Here is a 13653-nt window from a genome sequence, read left to right as displayed (position 1 = left end):
TTAAAAGGCGTAGTTGGAGTGGAAGGCTGCTAGTTCCGTTTCCCGCACTTTCCCATACTCTACGTGTTCCCCTTGCGCAACGAATGTAAACCGGCGCCTGGAGCATTTTAGGCTCATCGTCGTCGTAGTCATCCGCATCCGCATCCTCATCCACATCCTCACCGCCCATCACCATCATGGCCATAGTGGGGCACTCATCCAGTCAAGAGCGGGGAAACGGCTTGCAGTTGTGGTCTGGATGAGCCGATTTTCTGTTTTCTATTGCGGGCCGGCAAAACGTTGACTCCTCAAGTTGTTATTTCAACTGTTTTTGCAGAAGCCCCCACTTTTCCACCGAGGGTGTTGTTATTGCCATTTGTTGTAACGCTGCTTGAGATGTCAAATAGCTGAGCGCTCTTGCAAGAGCAGCAACAACAATGACAACAACCATAACAACAACAACGCAGCAGGAAGCACTTGAAAATTGAAATCAAGCATTGGGGCGCCACTTTTGCATTCGCCGTCGCCGTCGACTGAGAAGCTCACGCAACTAAAAGAAAAACAACACACACACAAAAAAAAACACAAAACAACAAAAAATGAAACAACAACAATAACAACTCGGCAGAGGGAACAAAGGTCCTCGCCTTCCTATTTGCATATGAATATGGAGCACTTGGAGGCAGCTTTTGGGTTGTTGCTTCCCAGCTTCCCAGCAACAAGAATAACATCGCCATCAGCTACAACAACCACAAACGATTTGCTGTTTGGCATATGAATAAACCAGCAACAGCAACAACAACAAAGATCCGCAACGAAAACTTATTGCTGATGCTGTTGTTATATATACCCTTAGACTAAGAACGAGTCGCTGTCCCTTGTGGCATACGAAAGGTTTTCGTCTACCAATAAGTTAGACAAGTTTTCCCTGAATTTCAGATAACTATTCATACCACTATCATGCAGAAACAGCACTTTTCAGCCGAGTAGAGTGTACAAGTCTTCGACTTCGCTGTGCAGAGAACCCCCTCCACTTCGTCTTGGTTGTTGATGCTTGGGACGTTGTGGGTTGCCCCCATAGCTTATGGTTTGCCTGCAGTGTATTGCCGGCGGCAACAATAACGCTCAACGCTCAACGCTTGTTGCCTTTGTTGTTGCTGTTGTTGATGTGTAGCTGGCAGTGCAGGCGGTGGGCGCTAGATGGCGCCACACGCCGGCGAAAATTGAATAAGAGGCTCGAGTTGAAGGCAATTGCCGAAGTAGGCAGGCAAGCGGAAAGCAGGAAGCTATACCAATAACAAACACACACACGCCGAAACTGAAGGAACGGTCTCCCACACACATGCAAAGTTTATGCGCAGATATATCAATAAAATATTTTGGGAAAAATGGTTGAAGTTGCAATTGTACAATGTAATTAGCCAGAAGAATTAACTTTCAGCCAAAATAATGAACTTGCAGTTACGAAATATATCTGAGCAATGAAGATAATGAAGTTGCAGTTACGGAATATATCTTGAAATGAATGATTTTGACGTAGTTTTGATAGTTTTACATGTATAAGTATAAGCCATCTTCCACAGTGTCCCCAACTTGGGCAAGTTCTTTTGTTCCATTTGCTGCTCTGCCATGTAAGAGAGGATAATGAATGGGACATAGCTTCCACTTTTCCCTGGCTGTTTTGCAAATTGAAAACTTTATGAAATCCGCCGCATGAACGTGGCCACACACACCCACCCACACACACACACACTGGCACGTAACAAGGAAAAGTTATGTAGTGTTCTGCGCCATGTTCCTTCGGATACCTTCCTCCATAGGTTTTCCTTTCCCTGCCCTTCTTTTCTTTTCTGTTTTTTATTTTCCCCGCCCTTTTTGCTTGTTTTGGGTAACTTTGAATTTAATGGAAAATTTATTGACGACATGCCGCTTAGTCGTTTGACTTGGACTTTTGCCTTCGCCTTCGAGGTAGAGCCAGCCGCCCACAATTTCTCCATTTCCTGGCCCCTCCCTCCCCTTAACTCCCATCCTGGCTGCTCCGTCATGTGTGCAAAGTTTTCGCATTCGGTTTGCTTTGGTCGGGATTCATGAACTCGCCCATGCCCTGCACTCTGGCTGATTCTGATTCTGTTTCTTCCAAGCAACTGGGGATAAATAGTTGATGATTGTGTGTGGTCGGTGGGTCGGTGGATCGGTGGGTCGGTGGATCGGTGGGTCGGTGGGCTACCCGGAACTGGGTGGGTTGGCAAGGAGACGGGGAAGAAATCGGAAAAACCCGGCGGTACTGATGAATGAGGGATGACCGACCGCTTGATGTGTCTCGGATTGATTGATTGTCCCTTGCAATCCAATATGTTGCAGGACACTATTTGAATCGATTCATGCGGGTGGCACGGGAATTACAGTGATAGCTCGCCATTTGCAAGGATATTGCCAAGAATGAGGCGTTTTTTTCTTATTTCAACCGCCTGACAATTCTTCTCAATATAAATTCGATAGCAGGAACCAACTTGTATTTACTTATAAGTAACGAATTTTAATTGATTTAAATTGTGGCATTGCTGCTTTCAATATTCAATACAAAACAAAATGCTCTTTAAAGACATTTAAATACCTGACGAACGAGGGCTGTAAGCTTTGTTAACTCTGGCCAGCACACATGACTTGCTTGGCCGACATCAAACGAAAAACTTGAATTTTTCTATTTGAATTTGTGGTTCTTTGAAATGCTTACATTACAAACGTGGGAATGCTGCAGATGACTGACGATTGGGGGTGGCTACAAAACAGCCTACAGAAATACAGGTGCCTCCAGAACTTGCCAACTAATTAGCCGGCTTGAATCACAAACCATCGAGCAAAAGATAGACGTCATGGCTTTGACTTGTTCACTTACAATAAATTAGAATTATAACATCGCTTAGCCAAATCAACGACGCAGTAACCTCGCAATAGCCGGCGTACATGCAAAGGGGACTATTCCGAAATCCTGGGGGGTTAATGCGGGGGTGTAAAGCCCCCAAAAAGCAACCCCCAAAAGGCGTTGGGCAGATGGCGAATATAAAACATTCACAAAAGCGACGGCAAGGGGTAGTTATCCAGCCTGACGCCACAATCCTCAGCGGAATCGTGCCGCGGAAGACCGAAAAACTTTTCTCGCGTGTTTTACCAACTTTAATATTTCATGTTGCTGATTTTCTTTATGGGATTTGGCCGTGGAAATCCCGGGGACAAACACCCGAACGAAGGAGCCCACACACCACACCTCACCAATCCCAACCCCTTCAAACTCAACAAGTTTTTTTTACCCCACGCTCCACGCTGAGTGTCTTGAAAGACCTTTCGAGTGGAATGCGGACACGCCTGCCATGTTACGCCATTAGTTTATGATTATTGCCTGGAGTTTTGTGGGTCCCCAGCGGAGTTCCGGCTGGCACTTTGAATCAGTGTTGTCAACTATTTTGAAATTGTTGAAATTAAATTTAGCCGAATTTAGGAAGTTCAAAAACTAGCAGCAGATTGCTAAATTGTTGCAAGAGTACTGGAAAAACATATTCCATCTTTACTCTTAAGCTTGTTTTGGAAATTTGTAAATAATAATGAGTTTTAGTTTTAAATCTAATGCGTTTATGTTATTTACTTCATGTTATCAACTATTGAGGCACATGCTAAATTCATATATAATTCTGGTAGCCTAAAAACACTCCAATTTGGCTGGAAAGAACTATCCAATTGGCATCACAACTGCGAATTCAGAGTGTGAAATATGGCAGAGGTAACCACACTCACCTGTTGTCGACTCCTTGGTTAGTGTCAGTCGTCCATTGTGGTCGGTTAGCAGCAGCAGTAGGATCTCAATCAATTGAATCACAAAGAGGCGACGATTGTAAAACAAACACATTGCAATCCGACTTTTTTGTTGTAACCGCTTTCCGGCTGGGGCTCCTTTTTTTGGCCCAACCGCGATTGTAATTATAACTATATATATTTATATCTTTCTTTATCGTTTCGCGATTATTGGAACGTTAACGAACTCTTCACGCTTCCAGTCAATACGATTAGCAAAAGCATTTTCTCATTTATCCGCTCACTGCGATGTTTGGCTTCGGAAATACACGGAAATGAGGATAGAAATCAAATCACCGTATTTTATTTACTAATCTAATGCACACACCCATGCACACACACGCACATACACGTACACGCACACACAAAAGTATGCTAATACATTTGGGCAGAGGCATAAATATTTCACGCGTGCAACAGTGCGTATACTCAATTTGTTAAATAGTCCGCACAAACATGCCGCCAACACGATGGCCCGGCGCCAGTGTCATCAGTTTGTCACCGCTCAAGTCGGGAAATTGATGAGGTGCTGGGGATGGGCATTACCTCGTGGTTTGGGGTGGAAAATATACCCCGGGGACAACATGAAAATACATACCGAAATGGAAATAAGCCGTATTTGAAATTACCAAATTTTCAGCTTCACTATGCGTTTTATCTTTGCATTTCTAGTTGCGCTTTTGCTTGCGCCATTTGGCTATCAAATCAAAAGAAGCACTGTATGAGCAACTAAAAGTTTTAAGTTATTTTTAATATTACTGATTTACTTGATTACACTTTTCAAGCAATAAAGTTTTGAGAAAGTTTTCCAAAAGCCAGCCAAAGTTTTTCCTTTTCCCCTTGGTTTCTGTTGTTCTACGAACTGCAATTATTCCGTTTATGGTTTTTCTAAACTTGATGTTGTTGGCCAATCTAGTTAGATATGATATTCTATTATTATACCAAGAACTATAACTTCTTTAGAATTAGTATAGAATTATCCTCTTTTAACGTAGGTATTTCTGCTGCTATCAGCTAGCATAATAATTTCAGCAATAATAAATGGATCCTTTATCCTGCGTTTTTTTCCCTTTTCTCCTCCCTTTTTACTTCCTGTGACATCCTTTTATCGGCCTTAAATTTGTACTGGCTTTTTGTGTGTGCTTGGATTTAAGCTGCGATAAACTCGCAGATTCTACGGCTCAGATTCTTCAGCTGCCATTACGCACGCATCTCCATAATAATGATAGTAGTCGTAATAATAATAATAATGATGATGATGGCGGTGATGATGCCACATAAAAGGCGGCGGAGCCCATTTCAATTTCAATTCCACAAAAGGCGCGTGTATCTCGAAGATACATTTCTATCTCGAGAGCGCAAATTTGCGCGGCAAACCGAAGCTCGCCAGCAAAAAATCGCATATATGAATGCTAAAATACATTTTCGGCGTCGTTGGCTTTACTATCATATTGTTGATGCCTTTGCTATTCGCACTATGAAAGGCTTTGCAAAAAGTATAGCACATCGCAGACCAACTTTTGTACGTATGACAATTGAAAAAAAAGAACTCGATAAATCAAAAGAAACATGAAAAAAGTGCTTGTGCGAATTTGAACTACGGTTTTTTGTTTTGAGTACACCGAAAAATTAAACAGATAGTAATTTGATAGTGTTTACATTTCTCATACCAACTAGATCTCAAATCGAAATGTGTTATAAATTCAGCTGGCTTTAAAGAATTATACAATTTAAACGCCTAAAATGAAATGTTAATGCTTATTAAATATAAATGTGAAATATAAGTGAATACTACTTATTTGTTCTGTGTACCGTGGCGTTCATTTGTTTACAGCCCTGCGATATGAAACTTTGGCTCGTTTACAACTTTTTCGAAATATATTGTATAGTATTCAGTTTTGGTAAGATAAAACCAAAAACTGTGAGATGAGCAAAAACGCAAAAGCCGGCTGAGCAAAGGAAATCACATTGGGGTAGTTGTTGTTATATAAAATCAAATTGTATGCGAATTTTTGCACAAAAACACACAGATACGCGGCACACACACTTACACACTCACACACTCAGCCGCAAAATCCGGCGCTCAGGAAAACAGAGAGCGAAAGAGCAGATGAAGAGGACGAAGAGGTGGCGGAGAGGGATGGGGAGGCTGAGGAGAACAAACGAATTTCAGCAACGACGCAAATTTCGATTTCCTCGAAATTTCTACCTTCTATTATGCTCGTTCCTCTGCCGACTGCTGCTTCTTCTTGCGCTGCTTGTTTGGGCAGCGTACACTTTTTTTTTGTTTGCAAAAATAAAAAATAAGGAGAAGAAAACAGAGAAGAAGAAGCAACAGCAGCGGCTGTGGCAGCGGCAGCGCAGCTTACTAAGCTTTTTCGCTGCCGCCGTTTTGCTCCTTGTTTTTGCTACGCTCTTGCTTTGCCTTTGCTTTTTTGGGTATTTTGCCTTTGCCTTTGCCTTTGCCTTTGGGTTTTTTTTTTGCGATTTTGCCTTTTGCGTGAACAAGAAGCAGCAGCAACTACTGTACTTGGAGTTTTTCCCTTGCTACATACATATGTATATCCTTTTTGCCGCTTTGTTTGTTTGGAATTTCTCAATTTTCAAATACTGAAGCCACCCACACACACACACAGTACGCACTCCCACTCGCACACGCACTTTACGCTTTTTTGTGCCTTGCTGCGTCTCCAGTTTCTTGTTATTTCGCCCTTTGTTGTATTATGTCATAATTTATTTGTCGCCCAGGACTAAACAATGCCGGAATTTTGCACAATTGATAAAGCCAATGAATCACATTTCGTTTTCATTAGCCCCCACTCGTGCTTTCTCGCTCTTTCTGGCTGCACCGGCTTCTCTCATTTTACTTTTTACTTTTTCTGATACCTTTGTTGTCTTTTTTGCATTTCCGCTTTACGTTTGTGTTTCGCTCGCACTCACGCACTCAAACACACACAAACACAGACGCACACATAGCTGCAATTACTGTTGTGTTGTCCAGCTTGTTTAACTTTTGTTTGTTGTTTGTTGCCACACACAAAACACACACACACACATAAGCGGACACAGCGTCGTCAAAAATATCGCAAATATCGCGAATTTACAAGCGCCGGCAAAAATTTACTCGACAAATCCGCCCGCAATTGCACAGAGCGACGCAGCAAACACGTCCAAACAATCTGTTCGCCATCGGAGAACTGAGCGCACCGAGCTTTGGCGCACTGCTTCACTTATGAATGGAACGGCGGCGACAAGCAGCTCGTTCGGCGCGAGAGCGAGAGAGCGATAATCCGAAACCGAGACCGAGCGTGGTTTATTCAACTTTAGTATTCGCGTTACTTCTTTATCTAATAACAATGCACATGTAAGTAACTAAACTTGGTTCTGAGCTAAACTCGTATTCGTAGCTGAGATAATTTAAAGAATTTCGACGGAATTTCGGTGGAAATTTGTGGTAAGCTGCGCGCCAACTAACGGTTACGGTTCTGTGCTAGAGCTGGCCTAATGCTGTCTTACAGCGATGATAAGTATATCGATACCTTAACCGGTTCGCAAGGGGCGCCGATTTAAAAGCAGTTACGATTGTGCTGAGATGGAAAATGTCTTCCTACTTTAAGCAAGCTTAAGTGAAAAACTTCAAACTACTACATCAATAGGTTGTCTTGCATTGCCAAGTTAGACATCCACTGCTTTAGTCATTTAGGCAAGACTTAAATATATCACCAAAAAGACCCCATAAACATCTAGCAAGTACATTACCTCAATAACGACTTAAAAATCAAATAAACATCTTAGAAAAATCGCCTTACACGTTCTAATGACAAACATTTGTATACCATAGCCAGCAATTACAGCTCATGTTAACATCAAGATACTTAGATACAAATACCTGTGGGGCTGCATCGGTTAACATTGCGTGCGGTTAACATTAAGCGGTTATAAGAGAGCAGGCACTTAAGAGCATTTCACACACTTCTTTTCTCTCTCAATTTAAACTTTGAAGAGAGCCGGCAACTTTTGTTTTTGTTTGCGACGCCAAAATTTCAATGTCGACGTCGGCGTCGGCAGAGAAAGCTTTCAAGCTGCGAAAAACAAACAAAAAAGGAATGCGAATAAAGCAAACAAGAAAAACGTAATAAGCGCATATATTTGTTGTTTGCTGAATTTGATACCAAGATTTATTATTATTATATATACATATCATTATAAAACGAGCTAATTTATATATACAATTCCTTGAAATTTCATATACCGAGAACACAAAAGTATTTGACAATATTCCAGTTATAGGACTTTCTTTAATACAAATTAGCTAAATATTTTGTATCTTCTTATTCTTAGTTCCATTACAACATATTCTTAAATTTCATCTTAAAATCGTAGGCGCCAAACTTAAGCGGAAATAGAGATGGCAAATAACTCGAATGGTTGTTGTCTTGGCTATGTGCGCGATGCAATCGCCACTAGTGTGACCAGACCGCGAATCTTTAAATATACTCCAGAGTATGACCGTATGGAAGAAACCTTTTTGATGGGAGAGGACTTTCGACTTTTTCGTAGTTTTTCCAAAGCGTCACACTGCAAAGAGTTGTTGTTGCGCGCGGGCGGACGACGAGAAAAAGTTGGAAACGCGGATGAAAACAACGGTTGATTTTCACCCAACGCTCGTGATTTTCGACCGCTTTTGAGTGAAGAAGAGAAACAAACCGCCTGTTTTTTAACTGCATGCGTGCGTGCGGGTGTGTGTGTGTGCGCGCGTGTACGTGTTTGTAGTTTAGACGCGCTGCTCGCCGCGATTTCTGTTGTTTTGTGCGGCCCCTGTAACTACAGTAAATACTCGTGCGAAAAACGCAAGGAGAACGCCAGATAGCGCCCTCTCTTTCACTTTTTCGCTGATTCCTCGCCGCCTTAGACTAGCATTTTGTTGTTGCGCAGCCTGCGCGCGTGTATGTGTGTGTGTATGTGCGTGCATGTATGTGTGCTTGTCCTGCGAGCGCGTGTGTGTAAATTCCAAAACATACGCCGCTGCACAGTGGCACAAAAACGAGGGAAAGCACGTAACGTAATAGCAATTTGGATTCCCGGCTTTCAGGCTTTGCCTGTGTGCGTGTGTCCGTTTGGGTGTGTCGCTTTGATGTTAATTTTCCGCTCAAGCTTTTCACTATTCCGCCATTCCATGCAGCTTCGTTGTCGAGTGGTCGAGAGGAAGCAACAAATGCGTTGCGTTTCTTGTTCCTTTTTGTTTTTAACTACGTGATGCAATGCGTTTTATGGCATTCCAACCAAGTGCCAATTAGAATTGATTATTATTCATTATTTCGCTTATTACCCACACAGGCGCGTGTTTGTGCGTTTGTGTGTAAGCGGCTCTCTTTAGCGCGCTCTCTCTGTCTCTCTCTCACTCCCTCTCTCCTTCAAACAAACTCCAGTGAGCCGCAACAACAAAATGGCAAGGCCAGGCAACAAGAAAATAAAAAGTCTATCTTACGTTCTCCCTTGCCGTTTCACGTAGCGCAACGCCTAACGTAATGCGCGAAGCAATCAAATAAATATAAATGAAATGTAAAATTTAATTACAGTGAAAAATGTGGGCGAAACGTGTGCGATAAATAAAAGCCCGAGATAGCGAAAATAAAGAAAAAGTGTGTCCAACTTGGAGTCTGCTAAACAGGCGCTGTCTATGTCCGCCAGATAGCCTAGTTCAGAGACATCCCTACGATCAAAACGAGCTAACGTTACACTAAAACAAACACCCCCTCCTTTCCCTTCCCCACAACTAATCGAAAAGCCGGCAAGACGACGTCCAAGAAGAAGCAGTCACAGCCGACGCGGCCGAAGACGAGCAGCATGTTCAAGTGCATTCCCATCTTCAAGGGCTGCAACCGGCAGGTGGAGTTCGTGGACAAGCGCCACTGCTCGCTGCCGCAGGTGCCCGAGGAGATCCTGCGGTACTCGCGGACTCTGGAGGAGCTCTTCCTGGACGCCAACCACATCCGGGACTTGCCCAAGGTGAGTGCGAAGCTTGGGAATCCTTGGGAGGAACTGGAAAAACGACCTTAAAAGACAGTGACCTTTCATATTATGATGAAATTATCAAATAACAAAGTAATTCGAACAAGAATGTTTAATTATTAACAAAGAACTTGGAACAGGAATGTTTAATAATTTGGGTTTTTTAGATTTCTAGCTTTTATCATCCATACAATTTTGCTAACCAGATCTGAAAATATGAGAACATTTGACCAGAAATCGAATGTTTACTTCTGCTATGAATAACAGAAAAGTTTATTGGGTCTCGAGAAATTAATGATTCATGGCGCAAAATAGTCATTAGAAAAACAAGACATTCCATTGTATGCAGTATAATTACCCATCATAAAAAACGAAAACAACAAATGATAAAAAAACAATTTGTTGTATATTAGGAATATACAATAACGACTTATTATTGTTTATGATTTTGTCAGTACGAGTTGGGAGAAATTTGGTTAAGGAAAAGCAAAGTTGGGATCAGAAAAACTTGTACTGTATGTAAATTTGAACTGTGGAAAATCAACCCGGGAAAATCAAGCTGGGCTGACTGACTTCAGTGAATCTCAGCTTTTGCTGCTGGGCGGTGCAAAACCGTAAATGTCATAGTTCAAAGTGCGTGGGAAATTGAATAAATTCCTTGGAGTCGGCTTTTGGTTGAGGGAAAAGCAACCTACATCAGATAGTGGGTGGAAAATGAAAATGAAATATTAATAGATGCAGCGTTTGTTTGTGCTCAAGTGTAGAAAAGTCTCGAGTTTAGGGAAAACATTCACGTATACCTTTTGTTTTATTTAAAATATTTAAATTTACATATAACGCAAACAAGCCCACAATCCAGATCAATTTCCAACAGCAACATGACGACCGCCCCTCTAGAAATATGTTCATAAATGCCAATAGACCAATAGGTTGAGCATTCCGATAGGATTGTTTGATCTGCTCAAACCCCTCGCTTTTATCTGTTTAACAACTTTCGAACAACGGCCTTGTCTGGCAGCGATGACGATGGTGATGACGATGGTTTTACGTTCGCAAACTTGTCCCACCGAATGGTCTGGTCCTAAGCTCAAGGGGTTGATGGCTGGGCACGTAATTTGCATCCCCGGGTGCGTTGACCCCGCCCATGGCCATTCCTCCACCTCAACCTCCATCTCCTCCATCTATCTCCTCTATCGTCTTGTACATACATAAATATATCTTTTATTTTTGTATTTTCCCCGTGAAAAGCCCGCAGTCAGGGCCGTTCTCCTTTGGTCAGCTATCTGCTGGAGCATCTCGCCGTTTACCATTTACCAAGACAACAATTACGACAAAAGAAGTTTCCCTCAGCCGAGAGCGGAAGTCTTTAATTAATGGGTGGAAATGGGGGGGAAATGGAGGGGAAATGGGGGGGGGGGGAATGAATCGCCAAGTGGGCAGCACTCACTGACTTTTCTTTGACAGCGGTGCAGCCATCATAATTGAATCTGCAATTACGCAACTGGCGATCAAAGCTCCGCCAAGTGCTGCATTCTAATTAGTGGGCCAAGTGCCCCCGATAATAATGGCCACATAAATTGGGTGTGGTCACTTTTCCAAATAATTCTACTGTTTCTACTACTGTTGGCCTGTGAATAATTTCTGTCGCTGTTGTTTATTTGGTTTTTGCCAGCGGTCTTCCGCCACGATTGCAGCTGGTAAATAAACAAGTAAACAAGCCAGCAGTCGGACATAAACATTAGCGCTGGCTCGTTGACATAGCAACAAGTTGTGGGCGGGGGCACATAGATAGTACTCCCAGTTGCAACTGCAATTCATTTGCGGTCAGATTGCTTCTTGAAGCTTCCCTACTGATTTCATTTGCATCAGCCGCAAACTCACTAATGAACTTCTAATGCAAATGCAGACCGCTCTTCCAGCTTTTATTGGAGCAGCCACATGTTGCAACCGCAGCAACTACATGTTGCTCTGGGGCAGAAACAGCAGCAGAAGCAGAAGCAGCAACAAGAGCAGAAGCAGCCACTACAATGGACTAGTCTGCCATATAATGATGATGTTCTGATGTTCTGGTGGCGACTTCGTTCGAATGCTAAGCAAAATGACAGCAGCGGATGTGATTGTTGCTTCAGTTTAGTTTCTGCTGATGGAATCGCTATGCTCAACCCTTTCTGGATTGTTGAGAGCGGTACACAATTTCCGCGTTGTCATGGCATCGACGGTTTGTGGAGGGTACACGGCAAAAAAGGGATATTAAATCGAGATGAATGACCCATTATTCAATTGAAAGAGGATTCTAGGCAGCTTAGATTACCCCATGATAAGTTTGATTAGCTGGTTACAACAAAACCTATCAATCTTTTCAGGAAAAACTTATTTCTATAGGATGTTTCCCCCATTTTAAACAATTACATATAGTTGATTTAGTAGTGTACTTGCAACTGTCTGCCTCAATTGAATGGCTGCTAACTCGGCGACAATCTGCCTCAATCTGCGGCCATTCGTTTGCCTTCATCAGATGGAGTTGGCTGTCAGGCAATTGAATGGGAAAATGCTGTTTTGCATTTAGCATTTTCCACAATCATTTAATGGTGCTCCTACTATGCGTTCACATAATTGCTACTTTGCATTATGCAACTGCTCGATTTAGGGCTCTTCGTTGTCGAGATACCACTATGTGGTGCAGAACCTACCCCAAGGAAACGACTCGCCCGAGAAATTGGCTTCTTCAGTGCATGCTTACCACCCGAAATCCGTACCCATTCACAGGCACAGTTCAGAGTCACTGGCAACCGCTGCTGGCCCCATTCATTTGGGCCAATTAGTCACGCTCGAAGATAAGATACCGAGTAATCACCTTATCGCCTGGCATTGCCCCAATGGGCCTGAGGTTCAACCTGCTTAGCAGACCAACCGCCTACCGCCTACCACCAATCTTACCTACCTTACACCACCCACACCTCCCCCTTTTTGGTTGCTTTCGAAACCTGAAGCGGAGCAGGTGCCTTTTATTGTGGGCGGCAGCGGGGGTGAGGAGGTGAGGGGCTCTTGTGAAAACTTAACCGGCAGTCTGGCTATTGAACACACACAAAGCAACAAAAAAAAAAGCCAGAGCAGCGGCAATGACATCATTTGGTAGTAATCGCGCGTACCTGACACAGCGAACTCGACAACGGCTACGAAAACAGTCAGCAAGAATCTAAAATGGCGGTCGGCTTTTAGTGAGTTTGGCTAAGTGAATGCTACTCACTACTCGCCGCTCAACTTGGCTCAACACCTGCTGGCCATCCCCAGAAAATGAAAAAGAAGTACACACCAAAATACCGATTTGGCAACTTTTTCTGGTCATCAATGTTTTGAAAGATACTGTTAAACTATACATTGTTTATAGTTTATTGGGTTGTCAAGGCATTGAGATGTGCTTATAATATAAAGATAAATAATAGATGCTGTATACTGTTCTGGCTTTTAAGCTTTGAGTGCTCTTACTATTGGAAAATTTCACTCTCTAAATCTTTCATGACTTTAAAAGAGTTTTATAAAATAAAGTCATTCGGACAAAGTCATTCTCAACACGACAATCAACTGCTTTTGCCACTTTTTTCGATGAAGTCTTGTTCCTATAGCCCCGAGACGAACTGTACCCAACTTGTGGAATTTTTCATTCGATTTATTCCGAGTTTTTCATTTCGTTTTCGTTACACTAAGCCAACTAAACTCAACGCTCGTCTCTCGCATTCCCCAGCGTTCACAGCTTACCGCTTACCACTTTTATTCTAGCCACTACTGACTGAGCTTGGGCAAACCGGTTTGCCTATA

General features: G+C 42.7%; 2 protein-coding genes across 30 annotated transcripts in view; one reads left to right on the top strand and one right to left on the bottom strand.

The window, feature by feature from the left end:
• The window catches only part of LOC120451177, a 56519-nt gene extending 49348 nt beyond the window's left edge, over positions 1-7171 (bottom strand). The window contains exons 1-2 of one of the 2 annotated variants that reach the window (XM_039634613.2): positions 6950-7171; positions 3769-4082 (exon numbers count right to left, since the gene is read on the bottom strand). In XM_039634613.2, the coding sequence (XP_039490547.1) occupies positions 3769-3880 (112 nt within the window). In that variant the 5' untranslated portion in view covers positions 3881-4082; positions 6950-7171. Of the gene's footprint in view, positions 1-3768; positions 4083-6711; positions 6868-6949 lie in introns of those variants that run through there. The other variant, XM_039634614.2, reaches the window with a different exon arrangement.
• A 1231-nt stretch (positions 7172-8402) lies between these two features.
• The window catches only part of LOC120451348 (protein lap4), a 63810-nt gene continuing 58559 nt past the window's right edge, over positions 8403-13653 (top strand). For 26 of the 28 annotated variants that reach the window (XR_005616374.2, XM_039634941.2, XM_039634943.2 and 23 more), the window contains exons 1-2: positions 8403-8654; positions 9405-9834. Coding sequence is in view for 27 of the 28 variants with exons in the window: in XM_039634941.2 (XP_039490875.1) it covers positions 9673-9834 (162 nt within the window). In the remaining variant the exon portion in view is untranslated. Of the gene's footprint in view, positions 8665-9404; positions 9835-13653 lie in introns of all 28 variants that reach the window. The other 2 variants (XM_039634940.2, XM_039634939.2) reach the window with 2 other exon arrangements.

The sequence above is a fragment of the Drosophila santomea genome, chromosome 3R (assembly GCF_016746245.2).
Source record: "Drosophila santomea strain STO CAGO 1482 chromosome 3R, Prin_Dsan_1.1, whole genome shotgun sequence".
Lineage (NCBI taxonomy): Eukaryota > Metazoa > Arthropoda > Insecta > Diptera > Drosophilidae > Drosophila > Drosophila santomea.
This window is presented reverse-complemented; position numbering and strand designations above follow the sequence as displayed.